The following is a 19,655-nucleotide window of genomic DNA, read 5'->3' as shown; positions in this document are numbered from 1 at the left end:
CGACGCCCCGCCTCCGCCGCCGCCGCCTGAAATCGTCGAGGAGGCCGCGCCGCCGCCGCCGCCGCCGCCGCCGCGCGCGCCTCCTTCCGCTTCATCTGACGCGTCGGAGAAAGCGCGAATTCGCGCGGCGAAAGAGAAGAAGCGAGCGCAGGAGGCGGCGCGCGCGAAGAAGCTCGCCGCGAGCGGGATGTTCGCGCTCGGAGGGAAGGAGTCGGAGCCGGAGACGGACGACGACGGCGCCGCCCGAATCGCCGCCGAAATCGCCGTGGCGTCGCGCGCGAGGGCGGTGAGCGACGCGGCGGCGCTGAAACGCAAAGCCGCCGTCGCGGAGGCGGACGTCGCGCGCGTGGTGTCCACCGCATCCCGAGAGCCGCTCGAGTACGAGGTCACGAGGGTGGTGAACGTCCCCCAGCGCGCGGCGGCTTTGGACGCGGCGGCGGTGGAGGACATTCGACGACGCGCCGCGGCGGCGGCGGCGGCGGCGGCGGCGGCGGCGGCGGCGGGCGCGGGGGGCGCGCTCGCGATCGAGGGCGGCGCGGCGCGCGTCGCGCGGAACAGTCACCTCCTCGACGGCGAGAAGAAGAAGTAGAGCAGGGGGAGGATAGCGTAGCGAGGTCGTGTGATGTCACGCGATAGCTAGTGTAGGATAGACGATCACGGCGCCGCGCCTCCGAGCATCACCGTCTCCATCTCTAGTTCGGACAGCGTCCGCCTCGGCGGGTCCGGGCGCGGGAACGGGATCGGCGCCGGGCGCGCGCGGGGTGCGACGCCGCGCGACGGCGCGGGCGCGGAAGCCGCGCCGGGCGCGCCGGACGCTTTCGCCAGGAACGCCTCCGCCTCCGCTGCGACGGGGAAGGAAGGGAAGGATGGTTGGATGTTAATAAAAGTTAAAACACGGGGCGGGGCGGACGAGGGATCGACGGACGAGAAGGTGGGCGGCGTCGCCGCGCGGGCGGGTTTAGACGGCGGACGCACCCAGCGGAAGGTCCGACACCTTCTTTCCGTCGGGGCGCACGCGCACGGGGAACGAGATGCTCGGCGAGCGCGCGGGGGCGGCCAGGAGCGCCCTCGCCGTCGCTCGGAACGCCATCGCGCCGATCAGAAGCCGCGAAGAAAAACTTCGACGACGGCGACGCGAGCCTCTCTCTCTCTCTCTGTCTCTCTCTCCTGTCTCTCTCTCCGCGTCGAGATTCGCGCGTCCTTCGCGCTCTCTGCGCGGCGAGCGACGAGTCGCCTCGAGCCGACGATCGTTCGCGGGCGAGGGAACGCGCGCTCGACTCTGCCCGTTGGAGCTCCAGATCCAGCACGCGGTGGCGTCCGACCGCTACAGCACTGCAGTCGGAAAGTCCGCGTCCGCCTCGGCGCCGCTCGCCATTCCTCGAGGCGAACGTCGACGGGCGCTCCGCCCATCCCGCCGCGCGCGCCGCGTCCTCCGCGCCGACGGACGCGCCGAAGCGGGCGAGGCCGACGCGAAGCCAACGCGACGCGACGATCGCCATCATGATGGACGCGACCGCCACGAGGGAGGCGACGACCGCGTGCGCGTACGTCTCGCTGTGGATCGCGCTCAGCGCGGGCGTCATCCTGTACAACAAGTACGTCCTCGCCGTGCACGGGTTCCCGTTCCCGATCGCGCTGACGATGATACACATGGCGTTCTGCTCGTTCATGGCGTACGCGCTCGTCAAGGTGTTCAAGGTGGTCGACGGATGCGTCGCGATGACGCGGCAGGCGTACGTGCGAAGGGTCCTGCCCATCGCGTTTCTCTTCGCCGTCGTCCTGTGGACGGGAAACAGCGCGTACCTGTATCTCAGCGTGTCGTTCATTCAGATGGTGAAGGCGTCGATGCCCGTGGTCGTCTTCGCCGCGGCGGTCAGCATGCGCGTGGAGAAGTACTCGCACAAGATGGCGTTCATCCTCGCGAACATCGCGCTCGGGGTGTCCGTCGCGTCGTGGGGGGAGCTCAACTTTCACGCCGTCGGGTTCACGTTTTTGATCGCATCCATGGCGGCGGAGGCGTTTCGGATCGTCTCCGTGCAGCTCCTGCTCGCGAGCGCGGACATCAAGCTGAACAGCATCACGACGCTGTACTACGTCTCCCCCGCGTGCTTCGCGTTCTTGTCCGTCCCGTTCGCGGTGATGGAGCTGCCGACGATGCTCGCCGCGCCGAGGTGGCCGACCGCGGCGTACGCGGTGAGACTGCTTCCCATACGACCCCGTTCGCGTGGTGAACGCCGTTTCTTAAGGACTTTCCCCGTCCGTCGTCACTCTTCACCCGCGCTTCCCTTTCAACGTTTGACCGGTGAGACGTTCGACTGACCGACGCGTTCCCGATCGCTTCGCCCAGGACCCCGCGTCCGTGGACGGGAAACAAATCAATTGGGAACCCACGGTGCTGTGGACGAACGCCGCGGTCGCGTTCATGCTGAACGTGTCGATATACCTCCTCATCGGGAAGACGTCCGCGCTGACGATGAACGTCGCGGGGCCGGTGAAGGACTGGATGTTGATATACCTCTCGTCGTTGGTGTTCGACGCGCCCATCACCTCGACGCAGGCGCGTTCTATCTCACACCGGTCCCCGTACGACCCCGTCGGCGAGGTGGACGCCGATCCTTAAGGACTTTGCCCGGCGTCTCTCTCCGCCCAGGGTCCCTCGCTTTCAATCCCCGCCATCGACGCCTTTCAACTCCGCTTCTGACGCCTTTGAACTCCTCCCCGGCGTCGCTTTGAATGATGGAACGACCCTCAGATCGGAGGGTACGCGTACGCGTTCGCCGCGGTGTGCGCGTACAACTACGAGAAGTTTAAGACGATGAAAGCCAAGGAGGCGACGATGACGACGGGCTCCTTGGGCGGGGGTGCGAGTAGCGTTGGGGGCGACCCTGGTAGGGGTGGATCGGCGAAGAGCGCGCGAGCGCGGGCGTACGAGCACAGTGCGCCGTGCCGAAAAGCGTGAGGTCGTCCCTCCGCGAGCGTCGTCCTATTAGATGCGTACGACGCGTTAGTCTTCTACCTCTTTAGCGTCTTTGACGCCGGCGCCGCCGTCGTCGTCGTCGTCGTCGCCGCCGCCGCCGCCGCCCCGCGCCTCCTCCTCCGCCTCCTCCTCTCTGATCTCCTTATAAAAACTACTCAGCTCCTCGTGCGTCAACACCCTCACCCCAGCCTCCGTCAGCTGCGAGTCGCCGTGTTCAAAGTCTGCGCGAACGGGGTGAACGGCGGGTCAGTCGCGCGTCTCGCCGGTCAAACGAACGACGTCACGTCGTCGAAAGGATCGCGCGGGTGAAGAGCGACAGAACGACGACACGACGGCGGGTGAGGCAGTCCTTAAGGATCGACGTCCGAGACGCGAACGGGGTCGTATGGGAAACAGTCTGGAGCGCGCACCGAACGCGAACGGCTCCGACGCGCTCGGCTCGTCGTCGACGTCGTGGAGCGACGCGAGGTACGGATGCGACAGCGCCTCCTCCACGGTGATGCGGTTCGACGGATCGAACGCGAGCATCTTATCGATCAAGTCGATCGCGCTCGGGTCCGCGTCCGGGTACAGCTTGGCGAAGTCGACGCGCGGGGAGACGGGCAGCGAGCGGATGTATCGTCGCGCCTTGTCGCTCGAGATGAACGCCATCTCAGACTCAGGGTCGTTCCATACGAAGCGACGTCGGGGTGGAGTTCAAAGGCGTCAGAAGCGGAGTTGAAAGGCAACGCGGGCGGGGATTGAAAGCGAGGGACCCTGGGCGGAGAGATGCGCCGGGCAAAGTCCTTAAGGATCGGCGTTCACCGCGCCGACGCGGTCGTATGGGGACCAGTCAGTGTGAGGAGAACGCACCTCGCTCGGGGAACCGATGACGCGCGTGATGAGATTCAGCTGATGCACGTAGTCCTTCCCCGGGAACAGCGGCTTGCGTCCGAGCAACTCCGCGAAGATGCACCCCACGCTCCACACGTCGATCGCGGCGGTGTATTCCGCGCACGAGAGCAAGAGCTCGGGCGCGCGGTACCATCGCGTGACGACGTACTCGGTGAGGAAGTCCTCCGGGCCCTTCGCCGTTCGCGCCAGGCCAAAGTCGCAGATTTTCAAGTCGCAGTTTGCGTTCAGCAGCAAGTTCGACGGCTTCAAGTCGCGATGTAACACCGCGGCGGAGTGAACGTACTTCAGTCCCCTCAGGAGCTGATACACGAAGTACTGACAGTGGTCGTCGCTCAGCGGCTGCGACGACCGAATGATCTGAGGGCCATTCCATACGAGCGAACGTCGGGGTGGAGTTCATAGGCGTCAGGTGGAGTTGAAAGGCGTCGAGGGCGGGGATCGAAAGCGAGGGACCCTGGGCGGAGAGACACGCCGGGCAAAGTCCTTAAGGAACGGCATTCACCACGCCGACGGGGTCGTACGGGGACCAGTGTATAGAACGCGCCTGATGCAGATCCGTGTCCATGAGCTCGTAGAACACGTACACGTCGTTGAACGTCTCCAGCGGCGGCGGGTCCGAGACGTCCGTGATGCGTATCACGTTCTCGTGCTTCAGGTGCCGCAGAAGCTTGATCTCTCGCAGCGTGCGCTTGGCGTCGATGGCGTTTTCGAACGCGTTGGTGATCTTTTTGATGGCCACCTTTTCCCCCGGCCTCGCCGCGTTCTTCGCGCTGCACACGACGCCGTACGCGCCCTTGCCTATGGGTTTGATCGGGACGTACTTCGCGTCCACCTCGAACAGGTTGCCGCACACCATGAAGCTCGAGGACTGCTCGGGACGGCGACGCGGGGGAGGCGCGCGGGGTGAGTCGAGGTGAGTCGACGGACGGGGATAGGATGGACGGACGGACGGCGAGTTGTGCGGGGGCGTCGACGCCGCGCGCGGGGGGCTTCCGCGGCGCACCTTGCCGTCGCCGGCGCCGTCCGCGCGCGTCGTCGCGCCGGGGGTGACCGGGATCGTCTCGTCCCCCGCGCTCGCCTCCGCTCGGCGCGATCCCCCGGGGGTCAGCAGCTCGGTCATCGCTTCGCGTCCGTCGTCGTCGTCCGCCCCGGGGGCAGAGACGAGCGCGGTCAACGACCGGCGATCGAGTGTCCGACACGCGGACGAACGACGCGAGGCTCGGGGCTCGACGCGACGCGACGCGACGCGCGCGGGCGCGCGGGCGGTGTGGCGAGGACCTCGGCGAGATCGAACGCCGCGCGCGCGCGCGTGTGACCGCGGACGCGCGTCCTCGCGGCGTCTCGAGCGACTCGACCCCCCGCGGCGAACGAAAAGCCAGCACGCCCGAACAGATTCTGCGTCGTCAGCAGCGGTGATGAAATGAGAGTGCCACCGGCGTCAAACGCGCGCGCGCGCCCGCCGCCTCGCGTCCGCGACCCTCCGTGATGGCCGTCTCGGAGACGTTCCGGCTCGTCGTCATCGTCTTCTTCGCGACGCACATCCCCGCGACGATCTTGATGGACTCCCAGGCGCTCCTTCCGCCGTCCGTCGTGCCGTCCTTCGCGAGGGCGCTGCTCCGATTCCACTGCGAGCAGAACGCGGACCCGCTCATGGCGGATCCGCCGGTGTGGTTCAAGTCGTTCATCCTGTTCGAGCTCCTGTTCCAGCTCCCGTTCTTCTTCGTCGGGCTCAGAGCGTTCACGCGGAGAGAGAACTGGATCAGGATACCCGGGATATGCTACGGCGCACACACGGCGACGACGCTGATTCCGATCCTCGCGTCGATCCTCCACGCGCTGGAGATGAAGAGCGAAGCCGCGCGGTGGAAGCTGTTTTTTATATACCTGCCCTACCTCGTCGTCCCGGCGTGGATGGCGCTCGAGCTCGCGCGGCACGAGAAGCCGTTCGGGAACGCGGCGCGAAGGGCGTCGAGGGCGAGGAAGCAGGAGTGAGGCGGTCTCGTCGTCGAACGCCGACGCCGTCGGTTCCGCGCGACGCGTCGACGTAAATCTCTACCTTCGTCTTAAATTATTAAACCCGACGCGAGCTGTCGTCGTCGTCGTCGTCACTGCATGAACGAGCAGCAAAACGTCTTATCGTCGCTCAGGACCATCTCCCCCCCCGTCGGCGACCACGCCACGTCCTTCGCGTTGAAGTCCGGCAGCGGTATCTGCACGAACGACGCGCCCTCCGGCGTCCACACGTACACCCTCTCCCCGCCGGTCACCACCGCCAACCGATCCCCGCGCGGGTCCCAGCTCACTCCGGTCACGTCTCCCATCTGCAGCAGCACCGCGGCGAGGCCGCTGTCGACCGCGTCCCAGATCCAGACCGCCGTGGGCGACTTCTCGTCCACGGTCGCGATGAACCGACCGTCGTGCGACCACTCCGTTCGCCCGACGCCGAGCTTGGGACGGGTCCCGGGTCGCGTCGTCGGCACCGGCGCCGGGAGTTTTTGGACGACGTACCGCGCGCTGACGCGCGCTTCGCCCTTGTGCAACGCTTTCAGCTGCGCCTCTTTCGCGTCCGGCGCGGAAGCTTCCATGTCGTACGGGTTTCCCTCGACGCGCCACAGCGGCCACGCCGCCTTCTCGCGGTTCTCGCCGCCGTTTTCGTCGTTTTCGTCGTTTTCGTCGTTTTCGCCGCCGCCGTTCTCCCCCGCGGCGCCGGCGCCGTCGTACACAACCTCCTCCACTTCCTTGTACACCGCCGCGGTGGTGGGCAGTCGCACCGCGTCGGCGTGACGCAAATCCAGCGCGGGGGCGAACGACACGTGGTTCAAAACGACGCACCTCCGATCGAACGACCCGATCGCGATGCCGCTGCCATCCGGACACCACCGCGCGCTCTTCACCCCGAGCGGCCCCTCGTTCTTGTCCGCGTACTTCTTCTTCAGCGTCCCGTCGGGCGCGTACGACACCACGAGCGAGTCCCTGTGCGGCGCGTCCCACACCGCGATGGAGGTGCCGTCGGGCGACCACGCGAGGCCCGCGCAGTCGCTGAGGGTCGTTCCATACGAAGCGACGTCGGGGTGGAGTTCAAAGGCGTCAGACGGAGTTGAAAGGCGCCGAGGGCGGGGATTGAAAGCGAGGGACCCTGGGCGGAGAGATGCGCCGGGAAAAGTCCTCAAGGATCGGCGTTCACCACGCCGACGGGGTCGTATGAGGACCAGTGTAAGGTGAACGCACCTTGTCGCGACGCGGTAATCCGCCGCCGTCGTCCACGTTTTCGTCGATACCACCCTCACGTAATCCACGCACGCCTCCCTGCGCGCGTACGCGAGGAACTTCCCGTCGGGGGAGAACGAGAACCCGTCCGCGGACGCCAACTTGGGCGCGTCCAGAACGACGCAACTTCGGTCGACGAGCGACCACGCCGTCGCTCGGACGTTAAACTCCGCCACGGTGATGATCTGCGTGCCGCAGGGCGTCCACCGCGCGTAGACGCATCCCGCGGCCGCCTCGTCGATCTTGCACGTCCACGCGTCGTTGGACACGGAGAAGCACTGCACGACGCCGACGCGGTACTGCGCGCAGAGGACGTGGTCGCCGTCGCGCGACCACTCCACGCGATCGATGTGCTCGACGCACTGAGAGATGGAGAGCACCTCGAGCGACTCCGCGTCGCGGATCACGCATCGGTGGTCCACCGCGGTCGCGAGGTATCGCCCGTCCGGGCTGAACGTCGGGGGCGGGCCCGTGCGCTTGTACGTCTCGGAGAAGTCTGCGGAAGGGAGTTTGGCGGGGTAGGGCGGGGGTTGGGGAGAGGTGATGAGTCGATCGCGTTCGCGGGCTGACGCGCTTTTCTCTCGCGTTCGTTCGCGCGTTTCATCTCTTCTTCCGTCTCGGACGGTTGGATTCGAATCGCCGGGGCGAGGACGCGGGGTGGGAGGGAGGGGGGGATTCGACGGCGTCGCGCGCGCACCTAACGACATCGCGGCGCTCGTGTCGCGGAGACCGCGCGCGGCGTCCGAGGCGCGGCGTCGGGGGTCGCTTCCTCTGACGCCGCGCGAAGACGCGCAAAGGAATTTATTCAAAAACATTCTGTTGGTCTTCTCGCTTCGACACCAGCCAAGACGCGGCGACAGGAGTGCCGTGCCGTCTCCACGACGACCTCTCCCTCCACTCGGCGATGCGCTCGGCGCTCGCGCCTCCCCTGCGCTCGCTCCTCTTCGCCCGCCGCCGCGCGCGCGGAACCGCCGCCGCCCACCCCCTCGCGCGCAACCCAGCCGCCGCCGGCGCGGTCGTCGCGATGACGACGGTGCCGGATCAGTACCCGGACGGATACCCGATCGGCACGCCGGGCGTGCCGTGGACGACGACCGAGCGCGAGCGATGGCGCGCGCGCGTGGACGCGCCGAAGCGCTCGTACGCGGACGACGTCCTCGCGAAGCTCGACGCGCTGAAGACGTCATCACACGGCGATCGCTTCGAGGTTGTGAAATACGGCGCGCTGCCGTACGACGCGTCGGACCCTGACCGTTACGCGCTCTTCGCGTGCGTCTCGCGCGAATGGTCGAAGGACAAACCGTCCGTCCTCGTCACCGGCGGCGTGCACGGGTACGAGACCAGCGGCGTCCAAGGCGCGATCGCGTTCCTCGAGACCGCCGCGGGGAACTACCTCGACGTCTTCAACGTCCTCGTCGCGCCGTGCGTGAGCCCGTGGGGGTACGAGCGGATCCAGCGGTGGAACGCGTTCGCGGTGGATCCCAACCGGTCGTTCGACCGCGCCGTCGCGTACGACCCGCCGTCGCCCGAGTCGGCCGCGCTCCTGGCGCTGGTCGACTCGATGGAGCTCGGGGCCCAGAACGAGTGGATGGCGCACTTCGACCTGCACGAGACCACGGACAGCGACGAGGCGGAGTTCCGCCCGGCGAAGGCGGCGAGGGACGGCGAGACGAACGCGCCCGACGTCGTCCCGAATGGGTTTTATTGCGTCGGCGACGCGGAGAACTCGCGCTTCGATTTTCAAGCCGCGGTGATTCGGAGCGTCGCGAAGGTGACGCACATCGCGCCGCCGGACGCGAGCGGGAATATCATAGGCGAGCCGATCACGCAGGAGGGCGTGATCGAGTACCCTTTGAAAGCGCTCGGGCTGTGCGCGAGCATCACGGGCGCGAAGTACACGACGACGACGGAGGTGTATCCGGATTCGCCGACGGCGTCGGACGAGGAGTGTAACTCAGCGCAGGTGGCGGCGGTGACGGGGGGGTTGGATTACATCATCGCGAAGGAGGGGTTGATGGGGGCGATGGGGAGGTGATGTGGTCATCACGCGCGATAGATACCCCACGAGATGAGATGACAACACTTTGAGCGTACGGCGGCGTAACTCGGCGAATTTCTCCTCGGGTACGAGTATCGTCGTCGATCACTCCCTTCGAAGGCACGAGCTCCTACGTCGCGTCGCCTCTCCCCCTACAGTACAGTACCTCCATCTTACGTCTACGTCTACCCCTCTACCTACACGTGGTCGCTCGAGTCCACCCCCCCGTACGTCACCCTGTACGCCGGAAACTTGCTCGCGTCGATCACGCCGCGTCCGATGTCTCGCACCGTGACGTTCAACCGCCCGTGCAACATCCGCCCCCTCAGCATCGGCGGCATCGTCCGCGGCACGACCCGCGTCACGCTGTGCACGATCATCCGCGCGGGCCCGCCGAACAGCAAAACGTCGCCGCTGTTCAGCCGCACGACGTCGTGCGTCTCGTCCTCGAACCGGCGTTTGTACGCGAAATCCGCGGAGAGCCCGACGGTGAACGACACGATGGGCGGTCCCGCGTCCACGCGCGCCACCTCCGGGTCTTCGCTGTCGCGGTGCCACTTGAACCGCGCGCCCTCCTTGTAAAAATTCACCAGCGCCGTCGTAGGGCGCATGTCCGGGACGTTTCGCTTGGAATCCGCAGCCTGCGCGGCGCGGACGCACTCGAGGACGATCTCGTGGAGCCGCGACGGGAACGCGTCCATCGGCAGAACGACGCGGCCGCGCGTGCCCTGGTTCAGTCGCAACACGGACGCCTCCCCGGGGTTCTCTCCCGGGATCGCGTCGTAGAACCCCTAACGCGTTTCGGCGTCGTCGTCTTCGTCGCCGCCCGACGCCTTGCTCTCGCCGACGTCGAACGCGACGTCCGCGAGCCACGCCTGCGCGTCGAGGTCGAGCGCGCGGCGGAGGCAGACGAGACCGGGCGCGAGCACCTCCGCGCTCGTCGACGCGCGCGTCGCCGTCGCCGTCGCCGTCGTCGCGGTCGACCCTCCTCGCGCGCTTCCGCTTCCGCCTCCGCCTCCGTCCCCGCGCGCGTCGACGAACCCGCCGCCGGACGACGTCGCGTGCATCGCGAGGCACGCGTCTCGCAGGCGTTCGTCGGGGAGCGAGTCGTACAGGCTCCGGACGAGATCCGGCCTCCCGTCGAGGACGGCGCCGGCGTACGCGTGATACGTCGCCGCGTCGAACTCGCCGCACTGGAACCGACGCGACGTAGTCTTGAGCTCCGCGAACGTCTCGCACCCGAGCGCGCGCTTCAGCGCCCTGACCGTCGCGCGGTCCATCCCGCCGGACGCGCGCGGGAGTGCGACGAGGTGCCGAGATCTCGCGCGCGCCTCGGGAAAAGCACTGCAAGCTGTGCAACCAGACACGTGTCTCGAATTCAAACCGACCGCGCGCGCCTCCGCGCCGCGCACGCCCGGCGCCGCCGCGATGTCGTCCGCGAACGACCCGTTCTACCTCGTCAAGGAGGAGATCCAGGAGAGCGTGAACAAGGTCAAGGCGCTGTGCGATCGCGTCGACCGCCTCCCCGAGGGCAACGGCGAGCGCGTTCGGTACGCGACGTCCGCGAAGAGCGAATGCGAGAGCGTCTTCTGGCAGCTCGACGAGCTGGACCGCGCGACCGCGATGGCGGAGCGGGACTTCGCGCGGTTCAAGGTGGACGCGAGCGAGCTGACGTCGAGGAAGCGATGGACCGCGGCGACGAAGGCGACCGCGAGCGCGCTGTGCGATAAGGCGAACGGCGTGATCGAGGCGAGGAAGCGACGCGGCGCGGGGTACCACGGCGGAGGAGGAGGAGACGACGACGCGGCGTCGCGGCAGCAGCAGCGCGCGGCGAACGACGGGTACCTGGAAGCGCAGAGCGACCAGCAGCAGACGCTGCTGCGGCGGCAGGACGTGGACTTGGACGACATCAGCGCGAGCATCAGTCGGATCGGGCAGGTGGGGCTGACGATCGGAGAGGAGCTCGACACGCAGGGGCGGATGCTCGACGATCTCGAGACGGACGTGGAGGGGACCAACTCGAGGCTCAGGTGCGTTCTATACACTGGTCCCCATACGACCGCGATCGCGTGGTGAACGCCGATCCTTAAGGACTTTTCCCGGCGTCTCTCTGCGCCCACCCCCCGCTTTCAATCCCCGTCCTCGACGCCTTTCAACGCCAACTGACGCCTTTCAACTCCACCCCGACGTTCGCTCGTATGGAACGACCCTCAGGGCGGCGCAGAGGAAGATGAATCAGGTGTTGAAGAAGGCGGGGGTCAGAGGGCAGATGTGCATCATCGCGATCTTGACCGGGCTGTTGATCTTGCTCTTCGCGATCGCGTTTTATTGATGACGCGGCGACGCGGCGACGCGACGGCGGGAGGAGGGACGCGGCGGCGGCGATCGGCGGGAGAACGCGAAGCGGGGAGACGATCGAATTAAATTTAGGTACAAACACACATCAGTAGCTGTCGACGGCTGGGTGGCACGTTCTTCGCTCTCTCTCGCTCTCTCGACGCGCGTCGACCCGCCTTCACCCCCGCTCAGACGTACTGTAGTACACGCGGTCCAGATCCAGGTTCGGGCGCCGCGGCTGGAGCGGGAACGCCTCCTAGCTAGTAGACGCTCTCGCCGGAGAACGCGCCCGGTGGGTGGCGCGAATGGCGCGCGCCGGTTTATTTCCGAGAGACGTTGGTGGACGGTGTCGAGCTCGCGGACGCGGACGGATGGAATGGACTCAGAGCGAGCGCGCGCCGCGGGACGACGACGAGCGCGCCGGCCTCGTCGTCGCGCGCATGGAGGAGCCGGACGGCGCCCGGCGCGCGCCGGGCACCGGCGGCGGCGCGCGAACGCCGAGGTCGCCGTCGCGGACCGGCGGAGGAGGCGGTCGCGGAGGACCGCGCCGGCGTCCTCCTCAGCCTCCGTCGTCGTCGTCGTCCGCGTCGGCTCGCCCGCCACCGTCCGGGGGGCCCGGCGTCGGCGGCGCGACGAAGGTCCCGACGCCGAGGCCGCCGCGCGTCGCGGTCGCGCCCGCGACGACCGCGACGCCGTCGATATCCGGCTCCGACACCGCGAGCGTCAGCCTGGACGAGAACGTCAACGCGACGCAGTCCGGTCGCGCGCCGTCGCGCCCGAGGTCGAACGTCGCGATGCGGAACGACGAGACGACGACGGTTTCGACGAACACGACGACGACGACGACGCCCGCGTCCGCGCCGCGCGCGAACTCGCCGTCGGACGACTCGGACGACACGAACAGCGACGAGCGCTCGCCGCCGTCCACGGTCGCGTCCACGGCGTCGAACATCGCCGCGGTGATCGTGTCGCCGTTCGAGCGACGCCGCAGAGACGCGCTCCTGGGCAAGGCGAGGCGACTGGAGACGCTCCTGGGGAAGATCTCCAGGAGCGCGTCGCCGGCGTCGTCGCGGAGCGACGCGTCGTCGTCCTCGCGCGACGACGGCGACGGCGAGTCCCCTCCGACGGAGAAGCAGCGCGGCCGCGGCTCGAACGCGTCGGACGGCGGCGACGCCGAAGCCGAAGCCGAAGCCGAAGCCGAGGCGAGGAGCGGAGACGACGGGGGGACCACCCCGGGGAGCTCGCCGTCGAACAGCACGCCGAGCCCGGTGAGCGAGCGATGGGACGAGTGGCTCGGCGACGACGCCGCCACCGCCGACGACGTCACGCCGGTCGCGGTCGCGGAGAGGGAGAGAGAGGAGAGAGAGGAGAGACGGCGGCGGCGCGAGGTCGTCGACGTCGTCACGCCCGAGTTGAGAACGGCGACGCGCCGCGCGCCGGGATGGGCGACGTCGTCGTGGACGCCGGCGCCGCGGGAGAGCGGAGGACGCGACGCGACGACGCCGGAGATCACGGAGGCGACGCCGCCGCCGTCGACGGCGATGGAGACGCCGACGCCGACGGCGCGGCGGCCCGCGGCGCTGGACGTGCCGTCGAGCCCGACGGAGGCGCGCGGGTCCGAGGACGACGCGTCGTATCGCACGCCGGGCGCGGAGGGGGGCGCGGACGATTCGTTCGCGGCGGCGCGCGCGGTCGCGGCGGCGAACGACGACGACGGAGTCCGCCTCCGCGAAGAAGAAGACCGCGTCGTCGTCCGAGGCGAGCTCGACCCGCGGTGGCTAGAGGACTCCGCCGCGGCGTCGTACGCTTGTCCGCCGCCGCGCTCGCCGTCGCGTTCGCCGTCGTCGACGTCCTCGCCGATGATGACGCCGCGGAAGTCGCCGCCGCCGCCCGCGGCGCGCGGCGGCGGATCCCCGCGCCTGCCGCCCGTGGGCGAGGAGGAGATCGTCGCGCCGGCGGCGTGGGACGAGTCGCCGCGACGACGCGCGTCGCCGACGTCGCCGGCGAACCGCGCGGACGCGGCGCGTCGGATCATGACCGCCGCTTTTCGCGCCGCCGCCTCCCCGGCCAAGTCCGCCGGTGGTCGGTCGGACGTGACCCAGGGCTCGGTGTCGTTCGGGGACGCGTTCTCGCCCGCGAGGAGCGTCGGAGGCTCGCCGGGAGGTGGGGGAGCGATGGGGAAAGCCGCGGCGGCGAGGCGGATCATGATGGCGGCGGCGGCGAAGAAGGCGAGCCTCGGCGTCGACGACGACGACGCGGCGACGACGGCGGCGGACTTCGCGTCGAGTCCGAGTCCCAAGCCGCCCGCGCGCCTGACGCCGCTGAACCTCAGCGCGCAGCTCGGCGTGGGCGCGAACGACGACGACGACGACGGCGGCGGGGGGGGGGGACGGCGCGCGCTGAGCCCGCCGTCGCCGTTGCTGTCGCCGCGGTTCGCCGGCGAGGACGACGAGGACGACGGACGGTTCGAGTTTCGAACCGCCGCGACGCCGACGCCGCCGACGCTGACGCCGCCGTCGACCGCGACCGCGCGCCGCCGCGAGCGCGCCGCCGCGAGCGCGATCTCGGACATCTCGGACACGGAGCCGGACCGCGCGGACGTCTCGGATCGGGAGCCCGCGGAGGCGGCGGCGTCGCGGCGTCGCGCGGAGCAGTTGCGGCAGTTGCGCGAGGACGAAGGCGCGCCGCCGCCGCCGCGCCCGCCGCCGTCGCCGAGCGACCTTCCGTCGCCGCCGTCGAGCCTCCTTCACCCGGTGTCGGAGATCGAGCCGGAGACGGAGTGGGAGGACGCGGCGGGAGCGCGGCGGGAGCGCGGCGGCGGCGAAGACGGCGAAGACGCGGGACCCGCGACGGACGACGACGGCGGCGGCTACGGCACCGCGATGGACACGATGCCGGACCGCTCGGTGAAGGGCCTGCGGAAAGCGCTGGAGGAGGCGGAGTTGCGGCTCGAGGAGTCCGGGTGGGAGAAGGAAGCGCTCGAGGTGAGGATCATGGAAGCGGAAGCCGCGCTCGCGAACGCGGAGAAGAACGGCGAGAGCGGAAAGATGTCGTCGCGGCTAGAGGCTGAGATTGCCCAAAACGCCTACCTTCGCCGGCTGCTCGACCGCGCGGAACAGACGCGGAACGCCGCGCGGTCGGAGGCGAAGATCGCGCGCGTGCGGCTCGCCGCGAGAGAGCGAGAGATCGAAGACTTCGCGCGGAAGACGGACCGCGCGTACGACGAGCTCAACGGCGTGAAGCGTCGGTTGAAGACGGAGACGACGCGGTCGCGGTCCGTCGCGTCGGAGCTCGCGCGAACGAGGACGGATCTCGAGGACGTCGAGTCGAGGCACTTTACGCAGACGCAGTGGGTCGGGATGCTGGCGACGCTCGCGTTCACGCTCGCGCTGCGGATATTTTTCGGGCCGAGAGTCGGGTGGGGGGGAGGCGGCCGATGGACGGGGCCTCGATGACGCGACGTATTACTGTAGCGAACCCAAAACATTTAGCAAGAGACGCGCGCGCACAGCAAGAGACGCGCGCGCGGTAGGTTCATCAAACGAACAACACACACAACGTAACGCTCACGTATCCGCCGTTTCGTTTTTTCTCCTCTCAACGGAGATACTTCCACTCGAAGAGCTTGCGGATCGTCTCCTCGTTCACCGTGGGGACGATCTTTCGAAGCTCTGTCCAGGCGTCCTCCTTGCGCTTCGGCGACTCGTCGAAGAGCGCCCAGAGCGCTCGGCGTCGCGCGTCCGCTGACGAGGCGGGATCTTCGCCCGCTTTTTCGCGCGCCTGCGCGCGCGCCTTTCGCGTCAGCTTTTCGAGCGCTTTCGCGTCCTCCGCGCGGAAGTACATGTCCTTGCGCGCGTGTTCGGCGTCGTGCAGCTGCGACGGGATACGCGAGCCCGCGTCCGGGTCGATCCCGGCGGAGAACGCGCGGATCGCGGACGCGCGCGCGAGCGCTCTGTTCGTCGCGGCGTTCGCCTCCGCGAACGACGTCGTCGCGCGTCTCGAGGCGCCGACGGAAGCGTCGGGGAAGGCCAGGCGGGGCATCGCGGAGACCGCGACCGCGGAGGCGCGGCGGAGACCGTTCGCGCGCGCGCGCGCGGCGTGCGCGAGGGAGGTCATGACGTGCGTCGGCGCGCGCGCGTGCGCGTGCGCGTGCGGGGCGGCGGGGAGTGACGCGGCGTTTCTGGGAGGAGGAGACGAAAGAAGAGGGTACTACGAGGGACGGGAGGGTCGGACGTCGCAGATCCGATCGACGACTGCTGTGGAAGAGACTGGACGGAGACCGGTTCTACCACTGGACGATGAAGAAAAAATAGTGTACTCTCGTTCCCGGCCGCCGCCGCCTCTAACCTCTCGCCGCCTCGCTCACGGCTTGCTCCCGACGCCCAGGGGTTTCACGTCCTCGATCGGCCCGCTTCGTATGAAATCCGCCCAGTAATCCGGCAGCAACAGCGCCATGATGTGCGGCTCCGTGTTCCTCTCAAGCGCCACCTCCAGAGTGAGCGTCTCGCGAAGAAGCTTCTCGAGCCCCCGCCGCACCTTCGAGAACAGCGGCCCCAACGTCTGCGACGCGCGCTCCGCCTCGGGCGGCGACAGCCACAGGTGATCCCTCAGCGCGGGCAGCGACCCGCTCGTCGTCCCCGCGAGCGCGGTGATCTGCGACGTGAGAACCCCACGCAGCGACGCCGCCTCCGTCGCGAGTGCGCCGCACTCCGGGTCGTTCCATACGAGCGAACATCGGGGTGGAGTTGAAAGGCGTCAGTTGAAGTTGAAAGGCGTCGAGGAAGGGGATTGAAAGCGAGGGCTGGGCGGAGAGAAACGCCGGCGAAAGTCCTTATGGATCCGCGTTCACCACGCGAACGCGATCGTATGGGGACCAGTGTATAGAACGCACCTCCGTCGGGTCGCCGTCGGCGCGGCACGCGCGGCCGAAGAGCCCGGCGAGGAGATACTGCACTTGCTCCACGCCGCGATCGCGCGCGAGCCGCTCGAGGATCCACTCCCTGATCGTTCGCGCCTCGCTCGGGCGCTGCCACAGCACGTTCGCGAGCAGCAGGCAGTCGAACTCGCTCACGGCGGAGCGGCCGTTGGTGTACGCGGCGACGCGGAGCAACGCGATGGACTTGACGAGGCGAGGCGAGCGAACGTCGGGGTGGAGTTGAAAGGCGTCAGGTGGAGTTGAAAGGCGCCGAGGTGTGTCGGGATTGAAAGCGAGGGGTGGTGGGCGGAGAGATGCGCCGGGCAAAAGTCCTTAAGGATCGGCGTTCACCACGCCGACGCGGTCGTATGGGGACCAGTGTGAGATAGAACGCACCTTGACGAGGCGGCGGTCGCTGACGTACACGGGGGGCTCGCACGAGTCTTGGAGGTACGCGCGGAGGTCGACGATGAGGTCGACGACGCCGCGCGGGACGTCCACGCGCGCCTCCGCCTCCGCCTTGACGCCCTCGAAGTCAGCCACGCTCAGGGATTCGCACGCCGGGTCGTCTTTCGAGCCGCCGACTTTCGCGTCGCACGCGAACTCCGCCGCGCGCATGGAGAGCAACCCGGACAGAGACCCCGCGCTGACTTGCTCGACGCTGGACCGCAATAGGAAGCGGTCGTACAGCGCGTCGAGCTCTTCGCTCTCGGGGAGCTCGTTCGACGCGCCGACGAGGCACAGCAGCGGGACTTTGACGCGCTCCGCGCCGTTATCGAACAGCCGCTCGTTGAGGATGGTGAGCAGCGAGTTTAAGATGGCCGAGTTGGCTTTGAAGACCTCGTCCACGAATGCCACCGTCGCCGTCGGAAGGTACCCCTCCGTCTGCCGCACGTACAGATCGTTCTCCAGCCCGCGCATGGACAGCGGCCCGAAGAGCTCCTCCGGGACGCTGAACCGCGTCAGTAGCCGCTCGAAGAACGCGCCGCCGTCGCAGATGGAGGACAGGCGCCGCCCGAGCTCTGAGGGTCGAGGGTCCGTACGAATAAGCGACGTCGGGGCGGAGTTCACGACGGGCGTCAGAAGCGGAGTTGAAAGGCGCCGAGGGCGGGTATTGTGAGCGAGGGACCCTGGGCGGAGAGAGACGAACGCCGGGCAAAGTCCTTAAGGATCGGCGTTCACCACGCGGACGGGGTCGTATGGGAACCAGTGTGAGACGGGACGCGCCTGACTTGGCCGTCCCCGGCGGACCGAGCAGCAGCAGATGCTCGCCGCAGAAGGCGGCGAGGAGGAGCAGTCGCACCTCCGTCTCGCGCTCCACGAGCCCGGACTCGAGGACGGACGTCGCGTCGCGGATCTTCTTCGCGAGATCCGACGCGGGGCGGCCCGCGCCGTTCGCCGCGTCGCCGGGGTCTCCTCCCGCGCCGACGTCGAGGATCGGCGCGAGGAGCTCCTCCACGCGTCGCTTGACGGCGTCCTCCTCGACGCTGATCAGCGCGTCTTGCTCGCGCTGCTTCGTCTTCCAGTCCGGCTCCGCGGCGGCGCGGCATCGTGCGTTCCTAGCGGCGCGGCCGCGGCCGCGGTGGCGCGTCGTCGACGCGCGAGGCGTCGCGCGCGGCGCCGCGGCCGTCGGCAACGCGACGGACGTCATGACGTCGTTTCCCGCGAGTCCGCCTTCGTCCGGTTGTCGATAACGCGATCGATCGTCGGGTTTACGCGCGAGGACGACGACGGACGGCGACGCGCGATGGCCGACGACGGGCGGCCACGCGCGCGAGCGACGAGGGCCGACGACGACGCGGTCGCGGAGCTGATGCGAGAGGACGGCGGCTCGGTGGTGGGACGAGCGCGTCGCGATGTGACGAGCGTCGCGTCCGCGACTCGCTGAGTACCTTCGGTTTCGATACCAAAAAAAGTCCTTAAGGATCGGCGTTCACCACGCCAACGCGGTCGTATGGGGACCAGTCGGTCGCGGTCTTGTCGTCGATTGCCAAATTACGCGATCGATCGATCACAACGCCGCCACCCGGGGTGGTGGGATCGCGCGCGGGGCTCCTCGCGCGCTCTTCCGTCATGGCGCCCGAGAGGAAGTTGACGAAGCAAGAGAAGGCGGCGCTGAAAGCGGAGAAAGCGGAGCAGAAAGCGCAGGAGAAGCGATGGAAAAAAGCCAGGAAAACCTGGCCGCGACTGTCGCATGACGCGATGGGGCGCCATCGCGCGCGATTCGACGCGATCAACACCACGAACGACGGGTACCTCGACGGCGGCGACGTCGTGCGAGTGCTCATGGACGCCGGGCTCCCGCGGGACATGCTGAAACACATATGGGACCTCGCGGACGACGACGGCGACGGGCGAATGAGCTTTCCGGAATTCGTCGTCGCGATGTACCTCGTGGAACGCGCGAGCGCGGGGACGCCGCCGCCGACCTCGCTCGACGAGCTCCCTCCCGATACGTTCCCGCGAATGTCGCGCCCGGAGCGACCGACGACGACGACGACGACGACGGAGGTGCCGGCGTCCGAGATCACGGCGGAGGACGGAGGAGAAGGATCGGCGTCGTCGTCGTGGCCCCCCGTCTCTGACGAGGACGCCGCCAGGCGTCGCATCGACTTCGACACCCTGTGCGACGCCGCCGGGAACGGGACGAAGTACCTCGAGGGCGCGCAGGTCGTCGCGCTTCTCACGGAGACGGGCGCGAACCTCCCGAGGGCGCATCTGAAGAAGATCTGGGATCTCGCGGACGCGGACGGGGACGGTCGCATGACGTTTTCCGAATTCGTCGTCGCGATGTACCTGGCGGAACGCGCGACGGAGGGACGCGCGCTGCCGGGCTCGCTCGACGAGCTGCCCGCGGGGACGTTCCCGGTGATGGTCGAAGAACCCGAGCCCGAGGTTGAATCCGAGCCCGAGCCCGAGCCCGAGCCCGAGCCCGAGCCCGAGCCCGAGCCCGAGCCCGAACCCGAGCCCGAGCCCGAGCCCGAGCCCGAGCCGATTCGCGTCGCGAGCTGGCCCGCCGTCGCCGACGCGGACGTCGCGCGACACCGCGCGCGGTTCGACCAGCTCAACGCCGCGAACGGGCCCGCGAGCGAGCACCTCGAGGCTGGGCAGATCGTCCAAGTCCTCGTCACCGCGGGGCTCCCGAAGGAGTGGTTAAAACAAATCTGGGACCTCGCCGACGCCGACGTCGACGGGAAGATGAGTTTCGACGAGTTCGTCGTCGCGAT

At 68.5% G+C, this 19,655-nt stretch overlaps 10 protein-coding genes across 10 annotated transcripts; 5 read left to right on the top strand and 5 right to left on the bottom strand.

Annotated features, from left to right (window-relative positions):
* Positions 1 to 1,503: 1,503 nt before the first annotated feature.
* MICPUCDRAFT_17816 (Drug/Metabolite transporter superfamily) lies at positions 1,504 to 2,959 on the top strand (the record flags this gene model as incomplete). Its single annotated transcript, XM_003059547.1, has 3 exons — positions 1,504 to 2,136; positions 2,348 to 2,561; positions 2,760 to 2,959. 3 exons carry the CDS (start codon positions 1,504 to 1,506, stop codon positions 2,957 to 2,959), a joined length of 1,047 nt encoding a protein of 348 aa, XP_003059593.1.
* On the bottom strand, positions 2,950 to 5,170 carry MICPUCDRAFT_27380 (uncharacterized protein). Its single transcript, XM_003059236.1, has 5 exons — positions 4,875 to 5,170; positions 4,416 to 4,739; positions 3,830 to 4,228; positions 3,388 to 3,634; positions 2,950 to 3,198 (listed from the first exon to the last, which is right to left on the bottom strand). Exons 1-5 carry the CDS (start codon positions 4,989 to 4,991, stop codon positions 3,005 to 3,007), a joined length of 1,281 nt encoding a protein of 426 aa, XP_003059282.1. The 5' UTR covers positions 4,992 to 5,170; the 3' UTR covers positions 2,950 to 3,004.
* A 186-nt stretch (positions 5,171 to 5,356) lies between these two features.
* MICPUCDRAFT_17651 (uncharacterized protein) lies at positions 5,357 to 5,863 on the top strand (the record flags this gene model as incomplete). Its single annotated transcript, XM_003059546.1, has 1 exon — positions 5,357 to 5,863. One exon carries the CDS (start codon positions 5,357 to 5,359, stop codon positions 5,861 to 5,863), a length of 507 nt encoding a protein of 168 aa, XP_003059592.1.
* A 49-nt stretch (positions 5,864 to 5,912) lies between these two features.
* Positions 5,913 to 7,845, bottom strand: MICPUCDRAFT_34023 (uncharacterized protein; the record flags this gene model as incomplete). Its single annotated transcript, XM_003059235.1, has 3 exons — positions 5,913 to 6,471; positions 6,598 to 6,910; positions 7,100 to 7,845. The coding sequence occupies 3 exons, from the start codon at positions 7,843 to 7,845 to the stop codon at positions 5,977 to 5,979; spliced, it is 1,554 nt and encodes a 517-aa protein (XP_003059281.1). The 3' UTR covers positions 5,913 to 5,976.
* A 317-nt stretch (positions 7,846 to 8,162) lies between these two features.
* Positions 8,163 to 9,173, top strand: MICPUCDRAFT_18028 (uncharacterized protein; the record flags this gene model as incomplete). The annotated part of the gene is made up of 1 exon (XM_003059545.1): positions 8,163 to 9,173. The coding sequence occupies one exon, from the start codon at positions 8,163 to 8,165 to the stop codon at positions 9,171 to 9,173; it is 1,011 nt and encodes a 336-aa protein (XP_003059591.1).
* Positions 9,174 to 9,224: 51 nt separating this feature from the next.
* MICPUCDRAFT_69712 (uncharacterized protein) lies at positions 9,225 to 9,889 on the bottom strand. Its single transcript, XM_003059234.1, has one exon. It carries the CDS (start codon positions 9,875 to 9,877, stop codon positions 9,374 to 9,376), a length of 504 nt encoding a protein of 167 aa, XP_003059280.1. The 5' UTR covers positions 9,878 to 9,889; the 3' UTR covers positions 9,225 to 9,373.
* Positions 9,890 to 10,604: 715 nt separating this feature from the next.
* MICPUCDRAFT_17880 (uncharacterized protein) lies at positions 10,605 to 11,508 on the top strand (the record flags this gene model as incomplete). Its single annotated transcript, XM_003059544.1, has 2 exons — positions 10,605 to 11,206; positions 11,391 to 11,508. The coding sequence occupies 2 exons, from the start codon at positions 10,605 to 10,607 to the stop codon at positions 11,506 to 11,508; spliced, it is 720 nt and encodes a 239-aa protein (XP_003059590.1).
* A 310-nt stretch (positions 11,509 to 11,818) lies between these two features.
* Positions 11,819 to 14,968, top strand: MICPUCDRAFT_58999 (uncharacterized protein; the record flags this gene model as incomplete). The annotated part of the gene is made up of 1 exon (XM_003059543.1): positions 11,819 to 14,968. One exon carries the CDS (start codon positions 11,819 to 11,821, stop codon positions 14,966 to 14,968), a length of 3,150 nt encoding a protein of 1,049 aa, XP_003059589.1.
* Positions 14,969 to 15,110: 142 nt separating this feature from the next.
* On the bottom strand, positions 15,111 to 15,629 carry MICPUCDRAFT_58998 (uncharacterized protein; the record flags this gene model as incomplete). The annotated part of the gene is made up of 1 exon (XM_003059233.1): positions 15,111 to 15,629. The coding sequence occupies one exon, from the start codon at positions 15,627 to 15,629 to the stop codon at positions 15,111 to 15,113; it is 519 nt and encodes a 172-aa protein (XP_003059279.1).
* Positions 15,630 to 16,344: 715 nt separating this feature from the next.
* Positions 16,345 to 18,079, bottom strand: MICPUCDRAFT_17563 (uncharacterized protein; the record flags this gene model as incomplete). Its single annotated transcript, XM_003059232.1, has 3 exons — positions 16,345 to 16,632; positions 16,825 to 17,450; positions 17,647 to 18,079. 3 exons carry the CDS (start codon positions 18,077 to 18,079, stop codon positions 16,345 to 16,347), a joined length of 1,347 nt encoding a protein of 448 aa, XP_003059278.1.
* Positions 18,080 to 19,655: the final 1,576 nt, after the last annotated feature.

The sequence above is a fragment of the Micromonas pusilla genome (genome assembly GCF_000151265.4).
Source record: "Micromonas pusilla CCMP1545 genomic scaffold MICPUCscaffold_6, whole genome shotgun sequence".
NCBI classification, from domain to species: Eukaryota; Viridiplantae; Chlorophyta; class Mamiellophyceae; order Mamiellales; family Mamiellaceae; genus Micromonas; species Micromonas pusilla.
This window is presented reverse-complemented; position numbering and strand designations above follow the sequence as displayed.